Source organism: Temnothorax curvispinosus, unplaced genomic scaffold (assembly GCF_003070985.1).
Source record: "Temnothorax curvispinosus isolate PA1 unplaced genomic scaffold, ASM307098v1 QBEX01011250.1, whole genome shotgun sequence".
Taxonomy (NCBI): domain Eukaryota; kingdom Metazoa; phylum Arthropoda; class Insecta; order Hymenoptera; family Formicidae; genus Temnothorax; species Temnothorax curvispinosus.
The window spans coordinates 601,346-612,258 of record NW_020221030.1 but is presented as its reverse complement, the minus strand read 5'-3'; the positions used below and the strand labels follow the sequence as shown (position 1 = coordinate 612,258).

Here is a 10,913-nt window from a genome sequence, read left to right as displayed (position 1 = left end):
TGCCGTAAAAAGTAATTTATATTAATTTTTATTAATGTCTACAAGCATTCTGCGTTTAAGAAATATTGAAACTCTTGATATATAATGTAAAGAATTATTAATATATCTTAAAAAAATGTTACTTGTCAAGAGTTATTAAATCAGATTTCTGTAAAATAGTCTTTTAAAAAAATGTTCGCTTCTTTCTATCACAAAAACTATATCATATATATATCAAAACTATGGCATATATCAATGCCTACGTACCGCACATTTATAAACTATTCACGATATCGCCGAGGAAGCGACAAACGGCGCAATTTCATATACCGCGGTATAGCCGAGCGATCGCAAGCGCGATATCAAAATAGCGGAGTAGTAATTGAACGATGCCAGATACACGATCTGATCTTGCTGGATCTCTTCCGTCATAACGCGGCAGACACCAACACGTGTACGAATCGGTCGCACGCGCGTTTTACGGCGCTCGATGTAAACGACGTCAGTCGTAATCCCAGATGGCCGCGCGAGTGTTTGGGATATTACCCGCGCCGCCCGTAACACGCCGTGTAATTGCGCTACGGGAGTTTTCATTTCGTGTTGCATACACAGATATAACAGTTTTCTTCCGTTCCGATCTCTTGCGCGCGGTTTGCGGTTATTAAAGCGGAGAAACTTGTTTTACTCTATTACCCAAGAGATTTTAATTATTGCGAATTTTTAATCGATTATCTTATCTTCTAATGATCATTTGTGCCCTGCAAAATTTAGATCAGTGATAAGCTTGACGTTGAAAAATTCCACGGATTATTAAATACAATGCTGCAAAACTGCACAACGTATCTATAATTGAATCCTTTTTTACTTGCACATCTCGGTTGCTATCTTGAAGATAAATGTCAACTGATGTAACAAGGTACATACCTTAATAGAATAGCTGGTCGAGAAAAGTATGGTTAGATAAGAATATGTTTTTATCGTGAATTTAATTTCTGGAACTGAATTAACAAAATTACTGTTATTTTGTACAATATTTATGTAAGAAACACCAAGATATATTATTTAATACTTCAGTTTTTTATATTCAGTTTTTATCTTTAGTATATATATCTAAATAGAAAAAGAATTTATCTAATAATACACTGTTGTACTGTCAAATTATACTCAATTTGAGTCATTTTTAATCATTCCTATAAGTCGCTTGGTGACCAACTGGTGACCAACCTAGGTACCTACTATGTCGTTAATTTAGCTGAAACAATGTTACTTTAACTAAACCAATAGAATTTAAAATAATATTGTTTTGTGTTAAAATAATAAATTTCAACACGCATAATTGTTAAAAATAACAAAGTGTTATTTAACTCAAGGTATTAGTTTAAATTTCATCTTTTAATTTAACAGTGTATATTTATTACAATTACTTTCTCTAGTTCTGTCATTAATCTAACTTCAAGATAAATTCGCAAACTTACATATAATAATATAAATAAATATGTAATAGCTTTACTAATTATTTATTATAGAGTGGAATTAATTTCTGAGTTATATCTATATCTATAATTTAAAAAGTGGATTATAGATAATGTGGATTGAGAAAAACAAAGTCAAACCTAAAAACAATATTTTTATCACGAAACCATGGATGACAAAAGATTTGGAAAAATCAGAATTTTCGAGGTCAAAGATTGTATCAAAATATATAAAATTGTATTGTCAATATTCCAGTTTAAACAGTTTGAAATATCTTGCCGATTCTCAAAGACCTTGGTTTGAAAGGTAACGTCACAATCAGAATTATATTAATTTATTCTAAATTACTTTATTTACAGTACAGTTAGTGTGTGGATGTAGGAATGGATGTAGGAATATCTAAATATATGTAAAATTTGAAAATTTATATTAATTTTATTAAACAAATTTAAATCACCAAAGACTGTTCTTTAATTTTTAAGTAATTAATATGTAAAATATACGTTGCACACGTTTCTATTTTAATTTAAAAAATACTTGCGAGCAATTACGTTAATCGGTATAATTGAATTATTTACTTTAAGTATTCTGTAAGTTAAAATAAAAATTTAAAATGCTTTCTTTCCGAAACAGATTTGGCTCTTTTCAACTATTGTCTTAATTAACATTAATAAGTTTTAATCTTGTGTTATACATATAATAGGTATTTTATAGGTATTAGTATATGTATAAAACGATAAGAAGGAAAGAAGAAGAATTATCATATTTACGAATTATGCAATACTTTTAAATTGAATGTTACTTTTCAAATTAAATTATTTGAATATTACTCACTCTTTTAACGACGTAAACTCGCGCTCCAAAGCCAGTTCGCGTAATGCGATTATCGGGTGTTTATTAAAGCAATGATAAAAGCAATTTTCGCAGAGACTATACACGCTAGACGTTACAGATTCATACATTATATCAGCTTGCACATAAACAGAATGTATGATTAAAGTTATACAGTTTAATGAGCGCATTCTAATTTTTCGCGAGATTAACGGTACCGCGGTGAGTAGAGATTCTTGAATTCATAGCGGGCCGCACAAATCAAGTCATCCACAAATCACGAAACAAACGCGACGCGCTTCGAAAAAAGAAAGGAAAAGAAAAAAAAAACATAATTCCACAAAATGCCGGAGTCACGTCGCGATACGGCGTTGCAAGTTGATTTAATGTAACGTTACGCGTGACGTTAATTGCGCCGTGCGAATTCGGTAATGGACGCGTTATGATACGAACAGGAACAAATTATTGCTCGATGTCGCTTAATTCGTTTATATTTTAAATATTTTTGCTCATATCTCAGATGTTGCTGCCTTTAAACTTTTAAAAGTAAATAAAATAAGTGAATAAAGTAACCTGTTGCCATTTTAATCGTGAAATATCATGACCAAATATCATAATGTTATTTTTGCACTTGTTTATGTAATGAAATACATCTTTCAGAATTTTCTGGGTTATAATACATTTCCTAATTATATCTGTTCTGGTGTTTATGGTTTATTCTTTATATAAAGAATTTATGACAACACCTTTAATAACTTCCATGGAAACAGATAGTTACAGAACGACAACTTTGAACTTTCCAGGTATGGAGATTAAGCTATTTTCCAAGCTATTTCCCTTGCATGTATGCACGCAATTTATTTATAAAGATTTATTTGGTTTTTGATAGTAGCATAAAACAGTTTATTTCTATATATACCTGTTTTGTAGTTCATAAAACTTTCGTGATATGTATTTCACATCAGAATTATTTATCTTCTGACAGATAAATAGTTTCCTAGGAAAGATAGAGTCAATCATACAATTACGAAAATATATTCATATAAAGATTTCTATTATATTAAAAATTAGATTAAAAAGTAGAATTACAAAATACAAAAAATACAAAAGATATAATAAATAACTAAATGAAATATATCTATTTAATAAAAGAATGAAATAAACCATTGGCAATTAAAGACAATAAAAATATGAATTTTTATCCGCGCGCGCTCTGTCCTTTTTACGTTTTTAATATTTAAATATCTTCTCTTTTTTAAAACATGTTTTATTTTTTATTCTTGCTGTCATACACATATGCACTATATGTATAATATGAAAATTTAGAATATCACAATAATATTTTATTTAATAAACATAAAGAATTTTCGCATTTTACAGTAATATTCTCTTTTTCTAAATTTTTTCATTTTATTACATTGATCAAAAGCCTCGATAATTTTCAGGAATCTCCATTTGCTCTATTAACAGGATAAGTCGACAATCCGCGACGGAACTGGCGACCGACATGTGAGCGAAATTTATTAAATAAACGCAAACTCTGTATTCACGTATATTAAACGAATACATTCGCGTGTGCACGAACGATGGCGAGGTACTGATGCACACGCAAGTCCACTTCAGCATTTTGAATACGTGTGGATATGATTTCGCCATTTCGCATCAAATTCTATAGATTGCACAATCGATCGGGATCACTCGAAGTTCAGTTTCGCTGGCTGTTTAACGCATATTATTCCGCGAATTTTTTCTGGGCGTGTTAAAACGGTCACCACATTTGCCAGCACGAATCGCAAATATCTATCCGCAAATATCCTCTATCGCCGGCTTGATCGCATGATTTATCTCTAGATTATGTTGGTAATAAAGTGGCAGCGCAAATATTTGATAATGTCGACGATGCTAATATTATGCATCATCATTAATTTATCTAAATTTCCAATATCTATACTGGGTTCTTCGAATCTTCTCATGTAACTTGTTGAAAAAATAATAACAGTGGCATTAAAGATGCTTTAGAAACTTTTTGTTATTTAAGTCAGTTAAATGTTATTAATTGATGGCGAGTATTAATTATAAGATAATGTTGGAAATGGTCGAGAGTGTCAAAATATTTGGTATTTCAATAATATATTTAGTTTAATTAAAATATTTGTAATCATATAAAAAAGATTAACGTTGCAACAATATATAGGCATTTGATGAATGTATTTTAAACAAATGTAGAGATCATATAGGTGTGTGACAAATGATACGTATCTGGTATCTATAGTTGATAGATGTAAACCTGTGATTGAAGATAGGTACTAACCATAGTGGTATTCCTATCGACCAGAGGATAGAGTTAACTCGCCACAATTGATACGATGTATACGCGAAGTTTAATCGACCGTTCAACGCATTGGATCCTACTTCGCTTTTTACGACGTTCGGAATCAACTGGCATTCACCGATTATCATTAATTCGGTATCGCGCAGCACTTTCTTCGAATGCAACGAGAACGGATCGATGCATTGCGCATTGATGGAGAGCGTAGAATCAGTGGTTACGGCTCATTTAATAGAGTGTTAATATCCTCAAATCCAGCCGCTTCGCGCGATGCTACCTCGTATAGCCACTCGTGAACTTTTGGTATCCGTTAATGGAAGAGACGTTTCCGGAATTGTTGATTCGAAACAGGAATCTGCGAAGTTTCTGTCCCGCTTGCGCATCGATTATTGACATTATAATTTTTTTAACGAGCTCTAATATCGTGAGGAGATATTGATTACAAATATTTTAATTAAAGTAGATATATTATTGAAATACCAAATATTTTAACACTTTCGACCATTTCCAACATTATCTTATACGCAGTTTTACAGATAAATTTCTTATATTATTTTAAATTAAACTAATTCCTCGCTTTGTTTTTATTTCTTATTTTGATGTTAAACAATTAAATATAAAAAGATTTAGATAAAATACGAATAACTATCCCAGATTTGATGATAATTTGAAAGTTTTATTTTATTTTATTCTATTTTATTCTATTTTAAAAATAAAGAGCTAATAGGAAAATGTCTTATGTCTATTGTATTATAACAAAAGGTATGCATGGTACTATTAAAGTTATTACTTATATGAGAGAGATTATTTATTTATTATGAGCAAATAAATGCACTGGAGTACTTATACATTCATCTATATATAAAAGACACACCTAGATTATTACGTATAGATTAAATATATCTTTGAGAAATGTGAATGTTATAATATAATATTAAATATATGCTGTATATATGAAGCCTTTAATTAAAATATTTATAAAATTTTTCTTGAAACCAGTTTTAACGCAAATATTACGGACCAATCAGTCGACGAAATTCACAACTTGGTCATGCAGTTGGGCAATCTCTACTCTTCCACTTTTCGTATGAATGCAAGTCTTGATATCGAAATAGATCAGCTTTTGATGGCTTATTACAAGGGGCCTTACGATGTTACGGAATTAATGAAAAATGTATGTATGCAAACTCAACCAACGTCAAGTTTCAATCACGTTTCAAATATAGATAATACACTAGAGTTTTACTTACAACAACACTTTTATTAGACTTTTCGTATATATTTATGTATATATAAAATCTTTCTAATTATGTAGTAGATTATGTAATTATGTTAGATATACATACGTTTAAAGAATAATGAAACATCATCGATGAATCACCATCATAGTTGATTTTTGAAGTAAGCCTTTACATAGCTACAGTCAGATAGAGGTTTCTGTTTTTTTTTTACATTCTCATTTTCTTTTTCTTTTAATTTTACCTCATATCCTATCAAATTAGATAACTGATAATTAAAAATTGCTTAAATTTTATTGTTAAATAGTATAATAATGGGAGTTTAAATCCAAGCTTCTCTAATTTAAAATGCAAATTTCTTGAAAAGCATGATCTCGTTATTACTACCCCAATTTTTTGCGAGCGCTCCCTGCATAAATTTATCTCCCTAACTTTCAGTTCTCTGATAATTCTAGCAAACAGAAATCATTTATGTGAGCAACGCTTACTTTTCCCCTGATGTAGATGCATTAAACGAAAGGTTTCCTCTCCGACGATCAATTAAAATATTATTCGCACGATACTTCGCGTGTCGACCGTCGTTGTTACCGTTCAGGAAATTATCGGCAATTTACGGCAACACGTCCCGCGTATATTTGCATTTTCCAGCTGACGCCGCAATGTTCGATGATACTATTGAAATGTAAGCTGCATGGGACCTTTAGAAACTGTTCGAACCTTTTTGAGTTTCGCAAGACGCAAGACGGATACTGTTGCACCTTCAATTACGCGCGTGAAAGCGACGACATTCTCGAGTGAGTATCCCGTGCTTTCACTCAAAATGTATTTCCGAGAAGCATACACAGTAGTTTAACCGCTTACTCGACAGTGGTATGTTTTAGTATGGTCAAACGAAGCATATTCCCTAAGCTTATAATTATATGTACGATATAAAGTTGTTTTAGCATTTGTTTTATAGTACTTATTGGCTAGCTGCGTTCGCTTTGGACGCTTTCGTGCTGAAAGCATCACTCCATCCTTTTTTAACATTTAATAAGCAATAAAGATGGACTGACGCTTTCAGCACGAAAGCGCCCAAAGTGAGCGCCAAGGTGAGCGCAGTCATTATTGTAGTCTGACGAGAAGAAAAAAACAAAATTAATAAATTATTATTATTCTTTTAAGTAGTTACTTTAAATATAGTTTGTAATCGTATACCTGAAAGTGGTCAAATTGATAAGAATTGAATTTATAAACAAGCTATATTGCTTTCAATAAATTGCCCATAATGTTTGTCGATTAGATCGCAGTTTGTCAATTATATCGCAGAAAAATATTGCCATTTACTTTAAATTCTCTTTGTACACGCGACACATTATAAAGATTAACTACTGCGACCTGGAAAAGTCATCTAGAATAATTCATGTGTTCTATTGATCATTTACATATTATTTTTTACTTAGCAAAGAGCTTATTTAAATCAATAAGACACACGCAAGTTCTATTTTCCATTTATATTAATAACGTGTTTAAGTATTTAATCAAAATAATCGATAATAAATACCGAATAATGCCAAATGTCAGTCAGCTTAAAGCAAAATAATCGATAATAAATACCGAATAATGCCAAATGTCAGTCAGCTTAAAGCATCGTGAGAGAAGAGAATGTGGGTTATTCAGTTTGAAAATCTGATGTTATGTTAATACGTTAAATGCGTTCAAAAAATTAATGACAGCAATTATGTATATCTTGACAGATTGCCCGATGTGATTGAGTCGATTCCTGTGCACCATGTGGATGATCTCGGAATAGAACGCGGTCTAACGGTCGTAATGGATCCACTTTTGGATGATTATTTCTACTCAATATTGCCCATTGTGGGTTGGAAGGCAAGTAGAAACGGCATCGCGTGCTATTTAATAAGTCGGGAAAACAAAAACACAGTAATATCTAATATCCCCACATTCTCAGAGAACAATTTCATTTCGGGGCCAAAATTACATCTGCCATTAAGGAAAACTTATTTATCGTTCATGCAAAATTAAAATCTGGAAAATTCTTCTTTTTTTTAATTAACCAAAAAACAGCTTTGTTTAACCTAGATTCTGAGAAACTTGATAATGCATAAAATTACATAGAGTGTCCCTAGAATGTTTTGCTTAACTTCGTCAGCGTGTCTTGCTTATCAAGGTAATGATAAAAGTTTGAATGAATGTAAAGAACTTCTGTTATTTAGAATAGTTGTAAGAAGGAAATTGCGTATTCAAGAGAATTTCAGGAAAATAATTAATAGCCTTAATTAAATTATAGGAACTTAATTTAATTCTGTGAAACGTTAGATATGTTAAGTGCAGCTATATATGTAGAACAGATTTCTTTAGTTGCGTCAATGATTGTAAAATCGCGATAAATGTTTATAAAAAGTAATCGATACGTTCTGCAAATTTTCTTATTTCGTCGAAATAAAGAAAGAATACGTCGCGGTAAGAATTTTTCGCTTTCCGGTACGTAAAATTCTAATCTAACGTATAATTTAGAAAACGCCTTGCATGAGAATTGCCTGGAAATATCTTCGTCTCGCGAAAACGGGTCATATTCGACTCGTAACGAGTTGTTACCACGAGTGCTGAATATGAAAAGGGGCTAATCGAGCGAAATGAAGATTTATTCGCGTAATGCTTTATCATGCTAACGTAGCGTTAACGTTCGATTTTATAGTGCGAAGTATCACGAAATATATATATCCGACTTTTAAATACATTTAACACATATAGATAATTAGGAAATTATACCTCATTGGTTATCATTGATGATGAATGTTTAACTTAATTAGTTAATTAGTTTCAAACACATCAAACGCATCAAACAAGATTATTACATTTATTATAAAATAATGCATTATTGTTATATCTATTAATTTTCAGAAACAAATAAAAGTTTTAATTTTTTTTACAAAATATTAAGCAAAATGTATGTAAAATTTTAATTTTACGATTTAAGTTATAAATTGAAAGTAAAGTCTTAAAAAATTGCACAAGACATAAAGGAACTTGAAATTAACTTCTCGGGAAAATTTTCATAAAGAGTAATGATTTTTGTATTAGAAAAGAGATCAATTGTTGAAACTATGATATTTCCACCAGTTAAATTTTTTAGTAAAATTAAATTCAATTGTGGAAAGATAACATTTATTCTCTATAAGGTTCAGAGTACGGTTCTTTTAGAGGATAACGTAGTAAGCATTGTTATATTGAGATTAATATATTTAATTACAATATTTTAATACTATTATTAAAATATAAATAATACTTTCAGCATATACATAAAACTGATTTAAAAAATGTAACGAGTGAAGAATCTGACCTCAAATATTATTCACAGCATAAACGTAAATCTTCCAATCTTATTTTTTGATAAGTTAATTTCTTAATTATTTCCTAAGTATATCAATGCGAGCTCTGGTAATTATTTGAATTAATTAAAAAATACAGTTTTATATAAAATATATTTCAACTATATCGTACACACATCAAATCTATCGTCGTGATGAAGGTAATCGGTAGCTGCCTCCTGCCGTGAACTTTTTCCACGCTTACCGTGCCATTACAGGCCACCTGTGCTTCATTCGCTCATAGTGCACGGTGATAAAAAAGCTCGTGAAAGTCATTAGCGGTGCGATATAATCGCGCGTTACCTTCACTTCGCTATATTTGCAGCGTAGTGTGTACTTTAGGCTGTAGCAGCACTTACGGAGAACCCGCATTCGGGCAAAAAAACGTCCTGGAAGATTCTATTCTTTTGTCGAGATACTTTTTGTCGTATACTTTCAGATACAAGATTAACCAAACTTTTTAAATAAACGTTGTAGAATAAGCGTAATTATTATATATTTATAAATCTTTAAAAAGTTTTCCAAAATTGTTTGTTACTAATTTTAATTTCATATTAAACAGACAGTTGTTATATAAGATTCGAGCATTTGTTTGTTAAAGCTGAAAGTATGTCTTAAGTTATTAAATCAATTATATGATTATTGATTTATTAATTATTATTTAATTATTATAATATATTATAGTTTAACAGTATTACCTTGTATGTACGTCCATATTTATAAAAAGGCTTGTGTTTAATATTTTTTGTTTGCTAATTTGTTATTTCTTTCATTACTTTCGCTGAGAAAAATTAACTCCCAAATTTATCAAGAAATCTTTATCATCGAAATACTTTTTAAAATACATATGCTGTAAATACTTTTTAAAATACATATGCTGTAAAAATTTTAATAATATAAAAATGTCCGAAATCTCTTTACTTTACAACAACAAAGATTAGCTGTTCTATGGTTTTTATATAAATAAGGAATTAATTCATATATCAAAATGAATTTTTCGATGGGAGTCGATTTTATTCCTGTTTTTTGACAAAACATCGTGATGTTTTATCTTGATTTATAAAAATATAGCAAATATAATACAGAGCATAGTTGCAATATGGTATTCCAGGTAAATGTCAGCTGCGTTGTAATTAACTTGTGGAAACAGACTAGCGCATTACACAAATTACGATGTCCCTTTTTGCAGCGCAGCGTAAAAAAAAAACATGTATTACATGCAACGCTACAAAAACCGTGTGAGTCTCGGATGAACTCGAGTCAAGCAAAAAAATATTTTGCATACGATGTTTACATCAACAGCAAATGTTTTATAAATTATATTCATATTGATTCGAGCGTTCAAATGCAATTCGACTAGTCAAGTTGAATAATATCGAAACAAATATTATGTACAAAACAAGATATTTTTAAACATTTTATTGTTGAATACTATACAAAAATGATTCATGCTCCTTATAATCCCCTATTTTGATGGTAACGACTTTCTTTAATTATCAATTTTATTATACATTTCTTTATAAAACACATATTGTCTTTTTAACAAACGTGTTTAGCTTTAATTAATCAATGCGTAAAAACAATTTATTCTATAAATTTAATTTCATTAATTTAATTAAATTTATAGAAGTCTAAAAGAAGCAACGAGAGAGAGAGAGAGAGAGAGAGAGAGAGAGAGAGAGAGAGAGAGAG

The 10,913-nt window shown here is 30.4% G+C and overlaps 1 protein-coding gene across 1 annotated transcript in view; it reads left to right on the top strand.

The window, feature by feature from the left end:
- The first annotated feature begins 597 nt into the window (after positions 1 to 597).
- LOC112461309 (sodium channel protein Nach-like) overlaps positions 598 to 10,913 on the top strand; it is a 16,556-nt gene continuing 6,240 nt past the window's right edge. Inside the window, exons 1-6 of the mRNA XM_025026511.1 lie at positions 598 to 895; positions 2,944 to 3,086; positions 3,729 to 3,792; positions 5,612 to 5,786; positions 6,499 to 6,644; positions 7,587 to 7,719. Coding sequence (XP_024882279.1) covers positions 876 to 895; positions 2,944 to 3,086; positions 3,729 to 3,792; positions 5,612 to 5,786; positions 6,499 to 6,644; positions 7,587 to 7,719 — 681 coding nt within the window. The 5' untranslated portion in view covers positions 598 to 875. The remainder of the gene's footprint in view (positions 896 to 2,943; positions 3,087 to 3,728; positions 3,793 to 5,611; positions 5,787 to 6,498; positions 6,645 to 7,586; positions 7,720 to 10,913) is intronic.